Source organism: Mobula hypostoma, chromosome 1, assembly GCF_963921235.1.
Source record: "Mobula hypostoma chromosome 1, sMobHyp1.1, whole genome shotgun sequence".
Lineage (NCBI taxonomy): Eukaryota > Metazoa > Chordata > Chondrichthyes > Myliobatiformes > Myliobatidae > Mobula > Mobula hypostoma.
The window spans coordinates 141,914,448-141,936,130 of record NC_086097.1 but is presented as its reverse complement, the minus strand read 5'-3'; the positions used below and the strand labels follow the sequence as shown (position 1 = coordinate 141,936,130).

Below are 21,683 nucleotides of genomic sequence, written 5' to 3'. Positions count from 1 at the left end.
AAGGTTACAACAGGTATAGACTAACTGGGAAAATGTGCAAAGTAATGGCAGATGAAATTTAACTCAGACTTGTGCAGAATATCTTGGGAAGTTAAACTAGGGCAGGACTGTGAATGCCAGGGCTCTGGGAGATGTTGAACGGAAATACCAGAGGGTATAAGTACATGGTTCCCCAAAAGTGGTAACATAGGTAAACAGGGTGGTGAAGACAGCATATGGCAAGCTTGTCTTCATTGGATGAGGTTAACTACAAAATGTTAGTGTACAAGACATTGGTGAGACTTCACTTGGTTTACTGTGAGCAGTTTGGGAGAGGGTGCAGAAAAGGTATGCAAGGGTATTGCCAAGACTGCTTTCTATGGGTAAAAAAGGAAGCTGTGTGGTAATTTCATGGAGATTTATAAAATCATAAGGGGTAAAGATATATATAAAAATACAAATATAAACCTATGTACGTGGAGGGGTTACTTTGTTGGATTAAGGCAAGCCTCAAAAGGCAAACAAATCTCAAATCATATTGAGTATTGCTCAACATTGGTTAATGTGAAATGCTCGATTACAAATTCTAACTCTTAACTTTGATGTCTACAACAGAAAATATTCTTAGAAATCCATAAACATGAGGAAATCTGCAGATGCTGGAAATTCAAACAACACGCACAAAATGCTGGTGGAACACAGCAGGCCAGACAGCATCCATAGGAAGAAGCACAGTCGATGTTTTGGGCCGAGACCCTTCGTCAGGACTAACTGAAAGAAGATAGTAAGAAAGTGGGAGGGGGAGGGGGAGATCTGAAATGATGGGAGAAGACAGGAGGGGGAAGGATAGAGCTAAGAGCTGGAAAGTTGATTAGCAAAGGGGATACAAAGCTAGAGAAGGGAGAGGATCATGGGACGGGAGGCCTAGGGAGAGAGAAGGGGGGAGGGGAGAGCCAGAGGAAGATGGAGAGCGGGCAAGGAGTGATTGTGAGAGGGACTGAGAGAGAAAAAAGAGAAGGAAAAAAAGGGGGAAATAATAAATAAATAAGGGATGGGGTAAGAACGGGGGGGGGGGGGGAATTAACGGAAGTTAGAGAAGTCCTCCTCCTCTACTGTCAAGATGAAACGCCAGAGAAAGCAGGATCTCCCAGTGGCCACATATTTTAATTCCACGTCCCATTACCATATTAATATGTCAATCCACGGCCTCCTCTACTGTCAAGATGAAGCCACACTCAGGTTGGAGGAACAACACCTTATATTCAGTCTGGGTAGCCTCCAACCTGATGGCATGAACACTGACTTCTCAAACTTCCGCTAATGCCCCTCCTCCCGTTCTTACCCCATCCCTTATTTATTTATTCCCACCCCCCCTTTTCTCTCTCTGTCCCACTCACAATAACTCCTTGCCTGCTCTCCATCTTCCTCTGGCTCTCCCCTCCCCCTTTCTTTCTCCCTAGGCCTCCCATCCCATGATCCTCTCCCTTCTCCAGCCTTGTATCCTTTTGCCAATCAACTTTCCAGCTCTTAGCTCTATCCCTCCCCCTCCTATCATCATTCTGGATCTCTCCCTCCCCCTCTCACTTTCAAATCTCTTACTAGCTCTTCTTTCAGTTAGTCCTGACGAAGGGTCCCAGCCCAAAACATCGACTGTGCTTCTTCCTATGGATGCTGTCTGGCCTGCTGTGTTCCACCAACATCTTGTGTGTGTTGCTTAGAAATCCATGTTCAGATTACTTATTTTCTAACACAGCCCAGCAAGTCATATTTAAATCACCACTCAAAGACTGGTGAATGGATTTAGGTTCTCCCTAAGCACTAAGATGAAAAGAATATCAAAACTGATTGTATAATTATTTGCCACCATCAACATTCCATTAATTCTCTTTCTCCGTAAAGAAACTTATTTAGCTGCCAAAGAAGTGATACGACTTTTCGACTCATGTTAGCTAGCCTCTATTGTTTACATTCCTGCCAAGCAGTTGTGGGGTCAAATCCATTACAGGCTACAAATGCATAATCCAAAATAGTGCTCGAATACTGGAAGAGTGCTGCACTGTCAGAAATGAGTCTTCCAAGAGACATTAAATTGTGGCTCTACATTTCTTCAGTTAAGATACAAACTACCAATACTTTTTCAAAGAGAAGAAAAAGATGTTTTAATATTTAAATTTATAACATGCTCCAAATCAACATATCAAAAACTGATTATCAGCTCATATTTACTTGCATTTTGTAGGACTTTGTGTGCCAACAGAAGTAGTCACAAAACAAGTATTTTGAAAACTGAAAAGACCATAACACAAGAGTGCATATGCTCTTACTTTCTAACCTTGATGGTGGCTTCACTTTGCCCCTGACCTACATGTGTTAATTAAAACTACAGGCATGAAACTCACTGGCTGATGAGAGAAGGGATGAGGCAAGCTTTTGACAGACTTTCTTTGCAGAATCTTGGGGTCTCTGCTTCACATGTGACAACAACCTCAAAGGCTTGAATTTCTGTGGACATTTTTGATGTTCTTCCTGCTTGAGTAAACCTTCAAAGTGCATATGAAGAGGTGTGTCTAAAAACAAAGCAATAATCAAGTTCATTGACATGCTTACTCTTTATGTAGATCACTGAGAAATAAACTTTTACACTTAACATACAATAAGAGTCATTAGCCACATGGCCAAGGTACTGGTTTGCAACCCAAGACCGCATTCAACAAGGTCATGGTGGTGAAAATAAACTCCAAAAATGTAATTATTTGTATGTTGGCTGACGGAAAGTTGCCAAAATAGACCCAAGTAGTTTACAAATATTGTTCAGTGCAGGGAAACTTCTGCACAAAACACCAATCCTATATTATGTGGCCACTTGTTAGTATCTTTAAGACAACCAGGGGTGAGCAAAAAATACCACGCTGTAACCAGGGATGAGCAACAAATACCACGCTGTCGGTGATGTCCTCATTACTAACAAACGAGTAATGAACGTAAAAAAACAGGAAGCATCAGTGAAAACAAAAGGCTAATTTTGTTATTTATAACTTCACATTATTTGACATGGCTTAATAAAATTTGCAACTACAGTTTGTCCCGTGGGGTATTAGTCAATCATTCTTTAGATGGGAGATTCCTCTAACAGATTACTCATCAAATATGAACCAAGACTAAGGTTGCTGCAGAATGTTTGACAGTAACCAAGTTAGGTAAGGGCATATAAAGGCTACCCAGTTCATCTGGCCAATTCAACCAAAACGTAAGAACAGTAAATGCAGTTGCTCAGGAAGCATTTGTGGAGTGAGACATATAGTTACATTTCAGGCCAATTACTATTCATTAGAACTGGAAAAGTTAAAGAAGTTTCAGCTTGGAAAAGTTAAAATACAGCAAATACTACTGATGACAGTTTGATGATTATTAATTACAAGGGGCATCATAGTGCAGCAGGTAATGCTGCAGAACTCTAGCGATCCAGTTTTGATCCTGACCTGCAGTGCAGTCCACATGAAGCTTACATTTTTCTCTATGATTCGATGGCCATCCCTCAGGTACTCCAGTTTCCTCCATATTCCAAAATATGCTGGTAGTAATTCAAATGGTCACCACAAATTACCTCCATATAGGCTGGAGATTTGGGGCGTATGGGGCAGGCACTACCAATCAATGTGAAAGACAGTAGGTTACAGGGAAATAAATACACATATCCTCGTTATATGCGTCTTGGCAGACTATGCGTATTCACAGTTATGTGAGGAACCTATTTCTACTAAGGTCTCGTTATATGCGTCCAAAATTCACAGTTATGCGAGGAGCACTGCCTTCCCGCCAATACAAGTCATGTGCGCACGCCTCACAATCTCTCTCCCGCCACTCTCGCATTGATTTTGGCAAGGTGTGGATGCGCGATCTTAAACTTTTGTTGGTTTTACCTACGGTGCAGTGATTTTGTGCTTGAAATATTTAACTATGCCTTGTAAGCATCCGATGTCATGTCTTGGGCCATCAACTAAGCGGCAGAGAACCGCTTTAACACTTGAAAAAAAATTGGAAATTATAAACAGCACGGCATCTACTGCTGGGAACAGAATCTTGCCTTTACAGTTCTTTTGTTGCTTGACAATGCGCCAGCCCATCCTAAACATTTGGACAGCATTCATCCTAACATACAGTGCGTTTCCTGCCGGCTAACATAACATCGCTGATTCAACCACTCGGCCGGTGTAATCCACATTCAAGACGTAAGTATTTTTTTTTACGGCGACCTATTTCTCAGATGCTGCAAGCAACAGACAATTTTGAAAATCCCGGGAGTTTACTAACAGTGAGGGAAAGGTGGAAGTCAGAACACAAATGGCGATGGACATGGACCCAAGTTTAGAACGGAGTCAACATTTCAGTCGTTCCCTGCCGTCAACCCTTCTTTCCTGCAAGCAAATTTATGCTGAAAAACAAAATGCTGCTGAGCAAACAACCGTCACCACTTTATGCAAATCGCTGTAATCTTTCTGCTCCCGGCAGTTCTAAGAGTTCTGTGAGTCTTCTTTCACCCCTTGCTGTGCTTGATATTATCCTGACGACCACAACCATCCACCTTATCTATGTAAAGCTGCCCGACACCACAACAACCACTCATCTCCCGGAGCGAACACACCTGCCACTGTTGGTGAGTACTGTACACCAGAGGATGTTAACTTTCTATGATTTATTACATTGAATATTACTTTAAATTGATTAAATATAATACAAATGTTGTCTTGTAGCTCTGATTTTGTGTCGTATTGTTATAAAAATGTGAATAAGTTACAGATAAAACATATTTAGGAAGCCCTCTGGAACGCATCTCTATTTTCTCCATTTAAGTAATTATTCATATTATGTGATTTCACATTATGCGTCAACTTCGAGGAACGTATCCGTCGCATATAACGAGGATAGGGTGTAGTGGAATAGAATGGATAGGAATGTTCTGGAACCAGCACTGACACCATGAGTCAAACGGTCTCCTCCTGACTCTTAAAAACAAAATGAAATCACAGCAAGAGTGGCTGAAGCCATGTAAATAGAAATGGACAGATTAAGGAAATTCGAAGGAAAAAAAGTCAAACTGGAACTGTGGGATAAAGTGTACAGCAGTTGCTGGAAATCTGGAACAAGAGAATTCTGTAAATAATAAATAACATATTACAAATATGTAATAGGTAGTACATATGAAGAAAGAAAAACTGAGTAGATGTTATGGATGAGTGACCTTACATCAAAACTGGTCAATTCTGACATCAACTGTACAAAGCTGGTTGCCTGAAACTGTTCAATTTAGCATTGAGTTCAAAGGTCTCCAACATGCCTGAACAGAAGATGAAATGCTGTATTCAGGCTTTTGTTAGGCTCTGCCGGAGCCACAGAGAAAAGCAATGATCTGGAGAGGACACATGGAGCCCTATTCCTTGCTTTCGCCGAGAGGAGAAAGGGTGAGAGCAGGAAGTAGAGTAAACAAAAAAAAAAGACTATCTCCAATGCATTAAAATGCATTAATGTAGAAACATATGAAGAAGCCAGAAAACCTGGGAGAACACAATGGAAGTTTTATAGGAAACAGTGTGGTTACAAAACAAAAGTACAATCCATCCACTTAAAGGATAAGAGAAATAGAGATAACAGGTTGTCCAAAACTTTCCAATATAGGGGTGTTACAAGCCGAAATCTAAAGTTGCTTTTAAAGTTACATGTGACACAGAATCACACTCACCTTGTGGAAGTGACAATATGGAGTGGTAGCAGGGTTCTATTATAGCCACACGTTCCTGCGGAGGCATATTGGTCTGATCCATAGTCTGCATCATGGTTTTAGAACCACATAAAATACATGTGGTAGGCCAGTCACAGCTACATTTAATACTGAGGGGGCGTTGGGCCTGTAAAATATTCATTAGAAATATTGTTATAGATTGAAACTGCATGATACAAAGAACACATTAATTAGTAATATCAAATAAAATAAAATTTCTACAACGTTACGTCTTGCGGGCTGCACTTCTTGCACTCTCCCTTTCTTTCCTAGGGTCTGTTTTCATAGCCAACAGTTATTGACAAGACAGCTCCTCCTCAGATGCAAGAGTAGAACCTGAAGCTATTTTGAAAATTTAAGATCTCAGCTCAAACTTTATGTTGCACTCATCTATTTGCCGATTCCTGCAGGAAATAGTACATACATAGCATTCAGGCATAAGCCGCACTTAAAATTTGGCAGCGTTTGCAGGGAAGAATGTCATGTCTGAATATAGAGTTAAATTGTGCACAGGTGCCCAAAACCATATTAGGTTATTAGAGAAGCCTGTGTCACCACCTATACAGAATGGTCTGGCATGATGAATCCACATTCAAGTCAGTATTTAGTAGATACACCTTTGGCGGCAATTACAGCTTCGTCTGGGTGGATCGGTCTTCATCAGCTTTGCACACATCTGGACACTGCAATCTTTCCCCATTCTCCTTTGTAAAACTGCTCAAGTTTTGTCAGATTCCATGGGGATTGTGAGTGAACAGCGCTTTTCAAGTCCAGCCACAAATTCTCAATTAGATTGAGACCATAGACAAAGCAGAAGTCGGCCATTCGGCCATCGAGTCTGCTCCGCCATTTTATCATGAGCTGATCCATTCTCCCATTTAGTCCCACTCCCCCACCTTCTCACCATAACCTTTAATACCCTTGCTACTCAGGTACCTATCAATCTCTGCCTTAAATACACCTAATGACTCGGCCTCCACTGCTGCCTGTGGCAACAAATTCCATAGATTCACCACCCTCTGACTAAAAAAATTTCTTCACATTTCTGTTCTGAATGGGCGCCCTTCAATCCTTATGTCATGCCCTCTCGTACTAGACTCCCCCATCATGGGAAACAACTTTGCCACTTCCACTCTGTCCATGCCTTTCAACATCAAGATTGAGGTCTGGATCCTGACTTGGCCACTACAGGACATTAACTTTGTTGTTCTTAAGCCATTCCTGTGTAGCTTTGGCTTTATGCTTGGGGTCCTTTCCTTGTCTTGCTGGAAAACAAATCTTCTCCAAAGTTGCAGTTCTCTTGCAGATTGCATTAGGTTTTCCTCCAAGATTACCCTGTATTTTGCTGCATTCATTTTACCTTCCACTTTCATAAACCTTCCAGGGTCTACTACAGTGAAACATCCCCACAGCCGCTACCTCCATGCTTCACAGTAACGATGCCACTACCACCATGATTCACAGTAACAATGCCTTGTTTCTGATGATGTGTGGTGCTTAGCTTACGCCAAGTATAGCATTTAGTCTGATGCTATGAAGCTCAGTTTTGGTTTCATCACAGTATGGCTTCTTTCAGCTGACTTCAGAGTCTCTTTGCCACTCTCCCATAAAGCTGCAACTGGTGAAGCACCCGGGCAACATTTGTATGTGCAGTCTCTCCCGTCTCAGCCACTGAAGCTTGCAACTCCTCCAGAGTTGTCATAGGTCTCTTGGTGGCTTGCCTCACTAGTCTCCTTCATGCACGGTCACTCAGTTTTTGATAACGGCCTGCTCTAGGCAGATTTACAGCCGTACCTTATTCTTTCCATTTCTTGATGATTGACTTAACTGTACTCAAAGGGATATTCAGTGACTTGGAAATTTTCTTGTATCTATCTCCTGACTTGTGCTTTTCAAAGACTGATTTGCGGAGTTGCTTGGAGTGTTCTTTTGTCTTCATGGTTTAGTTTTTAACCAGGATACTGACTCACCAGCAGTTGGACCTTTCAGATATAGGTGTATTTTTACAATCAATTGAAACATCTTGACTGAACACAGGTGATCTCCATTTAACTAATTTTGTGACTTTTAAAACCAATTGGCCACACCAGTGATGATTTGGGGGGGGGGGGCACTGCATGAATACTTTTGCAATCAATTATTTTGTGTTTTATATTTGTAATTAATTTAGACCACTTTGTAGAGATCAGTTTTCTCTTTGACACGAAAGGGTCTTTTTCTGTTGATCGGTGTCAAAAGCGCCAAATTAAATCCACTGCGATTCAATGTTGTAAAACAATAAAACATGAAAACTTCCAGGGGTGGGGGGGTGAATACTTTTTATAGGCACTGCAATAGCAAGTTAACAAAACAAGTTGAACATTTATAATCTCACTCAATGAGTGGATTGGATGGAAGCCAACATTAGACTGATCCTTTCCATTCTTGCTTTTCTACAACCAAGTTTATTCTGAATAGGCAGGTCATTTTTGCAACCAATTAACTTACCACATATATTCTTAAGTTTTACTCTTGATTGGGGTAAAGGAGAGGATAGCTGAAATGTGCATGAGAACTACTCTGTACAATTTAGAAGAACAAACTTCTTTATTTCAATGCCTGTGACCATCCTTCAAGTATGAGTCTATCATTGCAACCTTTGATCACTACTGGGGAAAAGCAACTATGGTCAACAAGATAAAAACAACAGGAATTCTGCAGATGCTGGAAATTCAAGCAACATACATCAAAGTTGCTGGTGAACGCAGCAGGTCAAGCAGCATGTATAGGAAGAGGCGCAGTCAACGTTTCAGGCCGAGACCCTTCGTCCTGACGAAGGGTCTCGGCCTGAAATGTCGACTGCGCCTCTTCCTATAGATGCTGCTTGGCCTGCTGCGTTCACCAGCAACTTTGATGTATGTTGTCAACAAGATAAATCCAGTTTGCACGCCGCTTACAGTAGAAGTTACCAGAATGCACACAAAAATAATATTTTCAGCTGCCTTTACTATTCTTTGGCCTTGGAGTGCTACAGCCAAGTGCAAAGCTTCCATACCTCTCTGCTAATACCACATGAGCAGGCACCTTCACTGAAATATCATGTAATACATGCATTCATGCATTAGTTCAAGAGAACTTTATGGTGCCCACCTTTGAAAAACTTTGTAAGTAAAATAAATCTTGCATACCTTTCTGCCAAGATAACATGCTATATTAGATCGGACCAGCCTCCGCTTCCTATACCTCCGGACAGGTCGAACTCTGGCAGCAACACAGCTGTTGTCTGGTGGTGATGGAGGGATATTGAGTCCATCAAGCCGTTGCTTTTTACTCAGAATCTCCTCAGTATCTGAACTGTCAAGTGAGCTGCTATCCAAAGGACTAGAATGCAAACTGTTATACATGGAGCAGATAAAAGAAAGTTAGTGAATCAAATGATGAAATTACTACAAATCCTTTTTTCAACCTTGTGTTATTTATGCAATTGTATTGATGACAAATCTTAAATGCTAAGTGAAGCAACTTTGCAACATATATTTTTAGAAACATTTATGACCTAGCTGGCAAAAACTGACCTAAAGAGTTGTGGGTCTAAAAACACAACCACAAACATTGAATGTGGCAATCCAGTCAAAGCTTTCGGGTATGCCCCCTTTCACGTGAAATATTTCAGTGGAGCGTAAGAGGCTTTTGCATTAATTCCAGGAAGTGTCGTGAGGTCATTGCAAATGACCAAATTAGTATTTAGCTCTCAAACAATACTGGGACATTACCTCATCATTACCACAGTGCTGTGTGTAAGAACTCATTTCCTACACTGCAAAACCAACTAGACTTCAAAAGTTAATAAAAATCTGTAGAATTCAAAAGGGCTGCACCATACAAATCAAATAAGGTTCTTATTTGTTATTCTTTTACCTTAAATATGAGGGAATGCATACATAAAATAACTCACCTATTCAACAGCCCGTTGAGTTGCCTTGGTGGTGTACACACTTTAGGCAATAGTGAAGAGTTTGAAGGGGAACTACAAGAAGGGCTGGAAGGGCAAATAAGGTTTCCCAAAGACTGTGTAAGGCGAGAACTCTGAAGAAGAAAACAAATTATAAGAAAACAAATAATAAGCCCCCAAAAGCAGCTGATTTTTAAATATAGAGTTACAAAATAATGAGAAAGGGTACTCAAGTATCACTTCATTTTTTTCCACCACTAAGTCTGAGAATTTAACCATAAATAAAGAAAATTTTCAACTCACACAGAGTCTGGGATTCAGCTTACTATGAGATTAACTATTGAAAGAAGTAGAATTACAGCAGTCCAAGAAGATGCATGAGAAGTAGGTCTAGAATTTGGAACAGTTTCCTTCTCATGTCTATTATGTTGTAATATAATAGTGAATGCATCATTTCAGTACGTACATAAAAGGAACTGCACTTTCTTTTGTCCCTACAAAGAACATCTTTGAATATTTGATGTCAGTATAATAAAGACCAATTAAATAAATGCTAGCCACATACTTCCCCAATCTTTTCTCAATGTCTTTCCTCAATGGGAGGTGAAGTGTCAGTTGGGGTATGGATTCTTATTATCAGAACAATTTGTCAAATTCTGCCAATCATTCTGTAACATTCATTCCTAAGAATCTCCAAAGTGTTTGTTGTTGTTCTAAGGGAACTGTCAAGCATTTGCACACCATAACTGAATTTGCTCTGGGTTGGCAATTTGCTAGATACATCTCCACCTATGAATCAACAATGATAAACAATGAATCAACAAGGCTCCCTATTACCCTCTTAGACCATTTAGGTACAAATAAAAGAGGCTGCTGAGCTTAGACAACACTTAACAGTATGTCTCATGAAAACCACATCAGCAGAAATACAGTGATGCAAAAAGTTCCTTCGCATTATCCTCATACTCCAAATCTCAGCACAAATCCTCTACTCTTCCACCATGCACTACACTATTTCTCTCTCCTAGCCTTAGGAAGAAACTTCAACCATACATGTCCTCTCAAGATATTTTCTCTAACTCCATTTTGTTGCTGTCTGCTCTTATGAAAGTCAATTTAAACAGTATTCTTTCAAATATACATTTGGACATGTGTTGTAATAATCTAACTAAATTCAGGTTCTTCTACTGTTTTACAGTCTATGAAGTATTAAACTACTATACTACTGTACCTTGCACTGGCCAATAAAGTTCACAGAAATTGGACAGACATTAGTGCAATACAACCAATTATGTGAAACGCAGTGTTATACACCGTTTCTTTTTAAAACTGTAGCAAAAGTTTAGACTAATGACACTTCAGACTAATAACTACTCACCTGTTTATCAATGTTCCTCAAGAGAAGAGATGGGCTGCACGGTGAGAGGTCACATTTGTTATTCATAATAGACAGCTTTGAATCGGTTGTTGAGCTGGAGTGCATCTCTAGGCCCTGCAAGCCTGCAGCTGAGGATGGTGTTACTAACCGGCACTGGTGCTTCAGCAGATCTTCTGGCAACTGAGCATCACCAAGGACAACAGGACCCTGATAAAAAAATTGAAAATTAAACAAATATTTCAAAAAATTCTCTGTAGAGAGCACTTTACATCTGGTGCGACACAGCAGAATAAACAATAAAACAAACATTTTGACCCTTGTGAAAATTATACCCCCACTCCCAGCTTTTCAAGATATCCATGTAAAACTATTAATTATCCCCTAATCTATATTCTTTTAAATTAGTTCATAGAACATCAGCAGATAAAAAGAACCTGACCATACAAAATGCATCAGCAACTCCCATATTTTGGAGCATAGAAATAAAGAAAGCTTGAGATGAAAATTAGAGACAATTAATTAACAAATATTTAAAGTGCAATGACTCAACTGATGTCATGTGTGGCAATTGAAAACCTTCACTTAATTTTTCTCTTACTTTTCTAATATTCATAAACAAACTCAATAATTCCCTTTTTAATGGAATCAGAGTCAATGATAGAATTGAGAGTTTTTCTTCTGTGAAACAGTAAGGGCAAGGCTGTATGCTCAGTTTGAAATTAGCTTTTCTCATTCACTTAGTGCAGTAGTTGCACTGACATATTAATGGAAAACACCGGTGATTTTTAAAAATGGCATTGGCATAGAATAACACAAATGCTTATGGAGAAGTGGAAAAGTTTAAAAATAAATCCCATAAGCACCAACATAAGAAACTGTAGCAAAGTAGTTATGTTGCAAGTAATCCAGAGGCTTTGGCCAATGATCTGAAAAATGTTATACTGGATCTTTAATAGCAGGTGGGGCATTTAATTTTACTTCTCACTGAAATGGCCTACTGAATCCTAATAAACTTCAGACAGATCATCTGAAAGCAATCAAGCTATCATATTCAGACTTGCCAAATATCATTCTTGCAAAGTCCTCCTCAAACATAAGGAAGCCTGCCCAAATTGGGAGAATTGGCACGAAGCATGGTTTCTGCCAACATGCTTAACTGATCCAATTCTACCAAATAATACTACGTAACTAGAAGCACAATATCTCAGCTATAGCACTGGACGTAAGAACGTCTGTGGTCTGATTAGTAAATTTCCTAATGATAGGAAGATCAGTGCAGTTGTAGAAAGCAAGAATGGTTGCCTGAAGATACAGAAGGATACATCAGCTAGAAAACCATAGAGAGTGATTTTCATGAAATTAATGCCAACATTGCACTTGCCTTCCTTACCAGACTCAACCTGCAAGTTAACCTTTAGGGAATCCTGCACGACTTATCTACCTTTTGATCTTTCAGCTTCCAAGCACCTTCTCCTTTGCAATAGTGACTACACTCAATTCTGCCGCAAGACACTCAAATTTCAGGTACACTGCTTGTGTCATCCACAGTGAAAACTGAGCAAAATATTTCATGAAGTTGTCCACCATTTATTTGCCCTCATGTCTCCTGCATTATTTCCCAGCAGTGCAATATCCACTCTTGCCTTTTACTCTTTATATATCTGGAAAAAAAACTTTTGATATCCTATTTTACACTATTGGCTTCATATGTCACCTTTTTTCCCCCTTGTGTTTTAGTTGCTTTTTGTTGGTTTTTAAAAGCATCCCAATCCTCTGGCTTTGTACTAATTTTTGCTCTATTGTGTGCCCTCTTGTTTGCTTTAATGCTGTCTTTGACTTCCCTTGTCAGCCATGGTTGCCTCATCATCCATTCAGGATGCCAGCTCCTCTCCCATGCCTCTGTAGTTCCACTTCCTCTACTGTAACACTGATACATTTGATTTTAGCTTCTCTCTCCCTCTCAAACTGCAGGGTGCATTCTATTGTATTAAGGGTTCTTTTACCACCTTTGCCTCCTAAAGTTTCCTTAGTAAACTCCCTAATCAAATCTGGTTCAATACACAACACCAAATCCAGAATTACCCTTCTCTCTGGTGAGCTTGACCACCAGCTGCTCTAAAAAAAATCTCATAAGCATTCTTCAAATTCCTTGTCTTGAGATCCACTTGTGTCTGTGCTGGCCTGAGAGTAAAGCTGAATGTGTTGCCTTTTGGTTTTTTAAACCCGTGTTCTTGGTAATTAACCTACTGTGAGTGGAAAGAATTTTCTTTACTAAATTAAATCCAAACACAATTTTGAACATTTTGAGAAAATTTCATCTTAGCTTTCTGTCCCTCAAAGAGAACCCCAGTTCAGTCTTGACCATAGGTTATCTATGTGGAGTTTGAATTTTCTTCCAGTGACTACAGTGCATCGCAAAGATTTGCAGGTTGGTACATTAATTGGCCACTGCAAATCATCACTCGTATTAGGTACCACCTGTACCTAATAAAGTGGCCACTGAGCGTGCGTGTTTGTGGTCTTCTGCTGCTATAGTCCATCCACTTCAAGGTTCAATGTACTGTGTGCTCAGAGATGCTCTTCTGTGCACCACTGTAGCAACATGTGGTTATTTGAGTTATTGTAACCTTCCTGTCCATTTGAACCAATTTGACTATTCTCCTCTGACCCCTTTTACTAACAAGGTGTTTTTGCCTACAGAACCACTGCTCACTGGATTCTTTTTTGTTTCTCGCACCATTCTCTGTAAACTTTAAAAGACTGTTTCACATGAAAACCCCAGATCAGCAGTTTCTGAGGTACTCAAACCACCCCATCTGGGACTAATCATTCTATGGTCAAAGTCACTTAGATCACATTTCTTCCCCAATCTGATGCTTGGTCTGAACAAAATCAGAACTTTTTGACCATGTCTGCATGCTTTTATTCATTCAATTGCTGACATGATTCGCTGATTAGATACTTGTATTAATCAAACAAATGTACAGGTGTACCTTATGAAATGGCCATGTAACAAGTAATGTCCTTGCAAAGGCAATACACACCCCTCCCCAACCACCCCCACAGACTGGCCAACAAGCATCAGGCCAAATTTAGATTAAATGCATTTATCACATGTACATCAAAACAAAGTGAAATACATCATTTGCATTATCAACCAACAAATTTAAGTATGTGCTGGGGATATCTCTTAAGTATTGCCATGTATTCTGATGCCAATAAGGCTTGCCCACACTGCTTGGCAGAACAACACAAAACAGGATATAACAAGCACCAAAATAAGCCCCACTCCTCCCACTGACCCACACATGGACATTGCTCCAACCCCAGGATTGGTCATCTCCAGTAGATGTGGATTCACAGACAATGGGCTTCAACTGTCCCAGTGGGTTTGCAGACTCAGAGCTCCAGCCATCAGGCTTCAACTTACAGACTCAGACCAACGTTCGAGCTTACATCTTTGATATCAACCTCAGGCCTCTCCGAAATGATGAATGAGGATCCAAACTCCAGTCCTTGAACGCTGGACACACCGATTCTCAAACTTATCTCTCACCATCTCTCATGCCTCCTGCCAACACAGAACTCCAATCCCAGAACTTGCCAATGACTCACTGGGTTGGAGAGAGGGGCCACCAGCCCTCACCCTCAGTGATCTGCAGACCAACATCCCACCACGGTCCTTCTGTCACTCATCCACATTGCTGGCCTTTAAGTGCAGAGAGGAGGCCTAGACTTCAGTTTGACCTCTGACTCCAGTACATTTCTGTCTTCAAATATAGTCCCCTAACTCTCCTGTTCCCAACACTATCCCTACAGGCCAAAAGCAACTAAAACACACTTTTGTACACTTCGTGATACTATCCATGGAGACACTTAATAGGCATGATCTACACTGCACAGCAACTTCATGAAGGCGGCACAGAGCAGCACCAACCATTACACGAGGCCCTTTTGTTCGCAAAGCCCTTGACTTTAAATAGAATTGACTGCACCTTCAAATTCATTGCCTTATGAAATATGGCTCCACCTTATGTTTGCTTCATAATGGTATACAAGCCCAGATCCAAGTAAACATAACTGTAAAGCCATTTCAGTGAAGATTAGTGCAAAAAATAATAAATTAATGTCCTGACAAATTTTTCCAAACTTTCTTGCTGGGATGCTACACCTTGCCTCCAATAAACTTCCAATTAAGACTGGAAGTAATTTATAGTAAAAACAGAAAACATGATCATATTGCCTAAGGTTTAGCATCAAGGTCATCCCAACTTCAATAATTAGTGCAGCATGCAGGTATTGCACTTTGCTCCCTGAAAAAGCAATAACACAAGTATACAGCATGATACAGATGATGTTCAGAATATTTGTCTTCATCAGTGGATGCATTAAAGTATAAAATTAGGAAAATCGAGTTGCAGCTATATATAACTTTTGTTAGACCACACTTGGGAGAATTGCAAACACGAGAAAATCTGCAGATGCTGGAAATTCAAGCAACACACACAAAATGCTGGTGGAACACAGCAGGCCAGGCAGCATCTGTAGGAAGAAGCACAGTCGACGTTTCGGGTCGAGACCCTTGGTCAGGATTCACGGAAAAAAGAGACAGCAAGAGATTTGAAAATGGGAGGGGGTGGGGGACCCAAAATGATAGGAGAAGACAGGAGGGGGAGGGATGAAGCCAAGAGCTGGGAAGAGCTGGCAAAAGGGATACAAGGCTGGAGAAGGGGGAGTATCATGGGACAGAAGGCCTTGGAAGAAAGAAAGAGGGAGGGGAGCACCAGAGGAAAATGGAGAACAGGCAAGGAGTTATTGTGAGAGGGAGAGAGAGAAAAAAATAGGGATGAGATATGAAGGGGAGGAGGGGCATTAATGGAAGTTAGAGAAATCAATGTTTATGCTATCAGGTTGGAGGCTACCCAGATGGAATACAAGGTGTTGTTCCTCCAGCCTGAGTGTGGCTTCATCTTGACAGTAGAGGAAGCCATGGATTGACATATCAGAATGGGAATGGGACGTGGAATTAAAATGTGTGGCCACTGGGAGATCCTGCTTCCTCTGGCAGACAGAGCATAAGTGTTCAGTGAAGCGGTCTCCCAATCTGCCGTCCACCGATCTCCCTCCTGGCACTTATCCTTGTAAGCAGAACAAGTGCTACACCTGCCCTTACACTTACTCCCTCACCACCATTCAGGGCCCCAGACAGTCCTTCCGGGTGAGGCAACACTTCACCTGTGAGTCTGCTGGTGTGATATACTGTGCCCGGTGCTCCCAGTGTGGCTTTCTATATATTGGTGAGACCCGACGCAGATTGAGACACTGCTTTGCCGAACACCTACGCTCTGTCCGCCAGAGGAAGCAGGATCTCCCAGTGGCCACACATTTTAATTCCACATCCCATTCCCATTCCGATATGTCAATCCATGGCCTCCTCTACTGTCAATATGAAGCCACACTCAGGTTGGAGGAATAACACCTTATAGTCCATCTGGGCAGCCTCCAACCTGATGGCATGAACATTGACTTCTCTAACTTCCGTTAATGCCCCACCTCCCCTTCTTACCCCACCCCTAATTTTTTTTTCTCTCTTTCCCTCTCACAATAACTCCTTGCCTGTTCTCCATCTTCCTTTGGTGTTCCCCTCGCTCTTCCTTTCTTCCAAGGCCTTCTGTCCCATGATACTCCCCCTTCTCCAGCCTTGTATCCCTTTTGCCAATCAACTTCCCAGCTCTTCGCTTCATCCCTCCCCCTTCCACTTTCAAATCTCTATTTCTTTTTTCCATGAGTCTTGATGAAGGGTTTCAACCTGAAACATCAACTGTACTTCTTCCTATAGATGCTGCCTGGCCTGCTGCATTCCACCAGCATTTTGTGTGTGTTGCTTGGGAGAATTGTATACTTTTGGTTGGTGCATTACAGGGGGAATGAGGAAAGAGGTTAACCAGGATATGCCTGGATTGGAGTGTAGCTACAAGAACACATTGGAATAGTACAGAGGCAATTACTTAAAGTTGGAGTAATTCTGATTCTGATGTTGCAAAGGTTGACAATTTTCAGAATCAAAATGCAAATTAACAGCCTTGAGAGGGAACCATATTAGAGCCAACAGGCAAGAATGCACAATAAAGATCAAGAGGGAAGGTGCAATAGCAGAGAACTTGATTGACCCCAGTCTGCACAGGGATTTAGTCAAAGAACTAATCCATGATTATCGCAATTTTCATGTCAACATTCAGGAAGGTCTTCACAATCATTCCCTATTGAGGACTGTAAATGCCCTGCGGCCACTCTGAGATATCCCTAACCCTTGTATTTGGGAGTCAACACATCAATGCAGGAGTCCCATTTGTGACTACAGAAGCTCCTGTCCATTTCCCTCACCATGAAATATTTCCCTATTGCTACCTTCCCTGATAAGCCATCACTGCAACAGTATTCAAAGCAGTACATCTGTTTCAAAGCAAGATGATCACAAGGATCTCCTAACAGTATCTTCTTGCTACTGCTCTGCCTGTTGGGTCACCCTTTCTTTCCCTAAAACTGTAGTGTGACCACCTCACTAAATGTAATATCTACAATATTCTGAATTGCAGATGCTCCAAAGTGAATCTATACGCAGCTCTAGGGCCATCATGTGATCTATAAGGAGCCTCTCTGACAGCATCCCCGCAATTCCACATTGCAAAGGAGCATACCATCAGTGAACTCACCTGTCATTGTCTAAAAGCGCTTTGAGAGAAAAAGGAGACCCTTACCTTAACTAGTGTTGTTTCCCCTTTACACCAAAGTCCGCACTTTGACAACCTGCAGCATTTTGACTAGAAAACAACCCCTCTCAAGATGGCCACTCCACTTGCCCCAGTTTCTTTTTACTGGCTGCTAATATTTAGCAAATTAGCCAATCACCTATTAACTAAAAGCTAGCTGACTTTACTCTAAGTTCCTGTAAGTGAAACTCAACTCTTTTCAGTTCTATCTTTGGTCCAAGTCCCGATTTATGCAAGTGAAACTCAAACAATGATAAAGAGAAGGAAACATACCCAAAATGCATCTCTGCTTCCACTCCAACAATGACCACTCCACTTAAGCCTAACTTCTTTTTATTGGCCCCAGTGAAACTCATTAACAAGACTTGCTCTTTTCAAATTTTCCAGTTCTCACACAGAACTCGCTCTAACTCTCAATCTTTCACAGTGACACTTATACGCAATGAGACTTGCTCTATTCACTGCCTCCCGTTCATACTCACAACCCTCCAAAGTGAAATTCTCAATTCCCTACTTAAATGATAATCCTTTTAGATTCTGACCTCTCCCCTTTCCCTCCTTCTGGCAGTTCACTGACAGCCAGCCAAACAACACCCCTAACAAGATGAGCTATCCATATATGAGACAGCTGACAGCTGCTACTGCAGCTCAACAGTACTGCAAAAACTTCCCTTGAATGTTTGTTGCTGTGGGTTGGGGTTGAGCCTCACTTTGATAATTCTCCATCTATTTCCACATTCCCACTGGGAGAACTACTACAAACTAAGTTTATTTTGTAGTCTTTCCATGACTGCTAAATCCAGGCTAAGGACTCAGCCTCTGTCAATTGGCTAACAGCATCATAAAGGATGATTGTCCTGTACTAGTCTTACACTGAGAAAGCCTATTTTTTTTTTAAATGGGAAGAAGGGACTTTTGGAAACACCAACAGGACCGATTACTTGCATTCCAAACAAAATATCAAAACAGCTGGAGCAAAGAATGCAGAGAAGAAAAAGAAACCGAAGGCTAGACATAAGAGTAGGAATATTATTTAATTTGTAGATCCCTGAAAATGGTGCATTCAAGTCATCAAACCTTTGCTAACTTGCTGTAAGTATTGTTTAATTCTCTTTCATTTTATCAATCTGTATATTTGCTTTTAAATATTTTTCAACCATCTGGATGAAGAAATAATCTTGCCTCATTTCTCCAGGATTACATTGTGTAAACACTGTTCAACTTTTCAATATTTTCCACCTTCACAAATTCATATTTTCTATTATATTCATTCAAAGTGCTGGTTTGTGGCTGCTGGCTTTTATATTTCATTGCTAAATGAAACAACATATTTACAAGATTACTCAGATATTACTGAAATATTAAATGCACAACAGATGTCACTGAGCCTGTACTCGTCAGAATTTAGAAGAATGAAGGGAGGAGTGGATTCATTGAAACCAATCGAATGTTGAAAGGCCGAGATAGAGCGGGTATGGAGAGGATGTTTCCTATACTGAGGGAGTCTAGCACCAGAGAGAACAACCTCAGAATACAGGACATCCATTTAGATGAGGAGGAATTTCTTTAGCCAGAGGGTGATGAATCCACAAAATTTGTTGCCATGGGTGGCTGTGAAGGTATATTTAAGGCTAAGGTTGATAGGTGTGAAAGGTTATGGGGAGAAGGCAAAATAACGGGGCACAGAGGAGAGCATGGAGTAAAGCCAGATCTAACATATAAAGAGGCTTTGAGGAAAGAGAAACAGAATAAAGGGTGTAAAGGTAGTACGCTAGAAAGGCAAAAGTGCATTATTTCAATGCAAGAAGCATCAGGAACAAAGGTGATGAACTGAGAACTTCGATACATACATGGAATTATGATGCAGAGACTTGGCTGGCACCAGGGCAGGAATGGATTCTCAATATTCCTGGATTTCAGTGCTTTAAAAGGGATGGAGGGAAGGGGGGAAGGGGTAGCATTACTGGTCAGGGATACTATTACAGCTACAGAAAGGGTGGGTAATGTAGCAGGATCCTCTTTTGAGTCAGTATGGGTAGAAGTCAGGAACAGGAAGGGAGCAGTTACTCTGTTGGGAGTATTCTATAGGCCCCGTGGTAGCAGCAGAGATACAGAGGGGAAGATTGGGAGGCAGATTTTGGAAAGGTGCAAAAATAACAGGGTTGTTATCATGGGTGACTTTAACTTCCCTAATATTGATTGGCACCTGATTAGTTCCAATGGTTTAGACGAGGCAGAGTTTGTTAAGTTTCTGATCGATTGCATGACATTCTGAAGTGGGAGGGTGACCAGCCAGATGTCGTGGTGCACATTGGTACCAATGACATAGCAAGGAAGAGTGAAGAGGTCCTGGACAGTGAGTATAGAGAGCTTGGTAGGAAGTTGAAAAGCAGAACCTCAAGGGTGGTAATCTCAGGATTGCTACCTGTGCTAGGTGCCAGTGAGGGTAGGAATAGGATGCTCTGGAGGAGGAACAAGTGGCTGAGGAACTGGTGTAGGGGGCAGGGTTTCAGATTTCAGGATCATTGGGACCTCTTCTGGGGCAGGTGGGACCTGTACAAGAGAGATGGGTTACACTTGAACCACAGGGGGACCAATATCCTTTCAGGGAGGTTTGTTAGTGCTATTGGGGAGGCTTTAAACTAAATTTGCAGGGTGATGGGAACCAGAGTGCCAGAGCTGACAGTGTGGATGGGGTGAAAATAAATGATGTTGCAAGTTTAAGCAAATCTGCTGATAGAAAGGTTGTGAGTGGTGGTAAAAATCTTCTGAGGTGTATATATTTCAATGCTAGGAGTATTGCGGGGAAGGCAGATGAGTTGAGGGCGTGGACTGACACGTGGAATTATGATGTTGTAGCAATTAGTGAAACTTGGCTACAGGAGGAGCAGGATTGGCAGCTTAATATTCCAGGGTTCCGATGTTTCAGATGTGATCGAGGCAGAGGAATGAAAGGTGGGGGAGTAGCATTGCTTGTTAGGGAAAATATTACAGCAGTGCTCAGGCAGGACAGATTAGGGGGCTTGTCTACTGAGTCCTTATGGGTGGAGCTGAGAAACAGGAAAGGTATGGCCACATTAGTGGGATTGTATTACAGACCACCCAATAGTCAACGAGACTTGGAAGAGCAAATCTGCAGAGAGATAGCAGGCAACTGCAGGAAACATAAAGTTGTGGTGGTAGGGGATTTTAATTTTCCATACATTGATTGGGACTCCCATACTGTTAGGGGTCAAGATGGTTTAGAGTTTGTAAAATGTGTTCAGGAAAGTTTTCTAAATCAATATATAGAGGGACCAACTAGAGGGGATGCAATATTGGATCTCCTGTTAGGTAACAAATTAGGGCAAGTGACAGAAGTCTGTGTAGGGGAGCACTTTGGTTCCAGTGATCATAACACCATTAGTTTCAATTTGATCATGGACAAGGATAGATCTGGTCCTGGGGTTGAGGTTCTGAACTGGAAGAAGGCCAAATTTGAAGAAATGAGAAAGGATCTAAAAAGCGTGGATTGGGACAGGTTGTTCTCTGGCAAAGATGTGATTGGTAGGTGGGAAGCCTTCAAAGGGGAAATTTTGAGAGTGCAGAGTTTGTATGTTCCTGTCAGGATTAAATGCAAATTGAATAAGAATAAGGAACCTTGGTTCTCAAGGGATATTGCAACTCTGATAAAGAAGAAGAGGGAGTTGTATGAAATGTATAGGAAACGGGGGGTAAATCAGGTGCTTGAGGAGTATAAGAAGTGCAAGAAAATACTTAAGAAAGAAATCAGGAGGGCTAAAAGAAGACATGAGGTTACCTTGGCAGTCAAAGTGAAGGATAATCCAAAGAGCTTTTACAAGTATATTA

General features: G+C 41.2%; 1 protein-coding gene across 1 annotated transcript in view; it reads right to left on the bottom strand.

Annotated features, from left to right (window-relative positions):
* Nucleotides 1–21,683, bottom strand: part of LOC134351061 (KAT8 regulatory NSL complex subunit 1-like) — a 173,342-nt gene that overhangs the window by 18,029 nt on the left and 133,630 nt on the right. The window contains exons 3-7 of the mRNA XM_063057102.1: nucleotides 11,065–11,271; nucleotides 9,690–9,820; nucleotides 8,923–9,127; nucleotides 5,717–5,882; nucleotides 2,379–2,546 (exon numbers count right to left, since the gene is read on the bottom strand). Coding sequence (XP_062913172.1) covers nucleotides 2,379–2,546; nucleotides 5,717–5,882; nucleotides 8,923–9,127; nucleotides 9,690–9,820; nucleotides 11,065–11,271 — 877 coding nt within the window. The remainder of the gene's footprint in view (nucleotides 1–2,378; nucleotides 2,547–5,716; nucleotides 5,883–8,922; nucleotides 9,128–9,689; nucleotides 9,821–11,064; nucleotides 11,272–21,683) is intronic.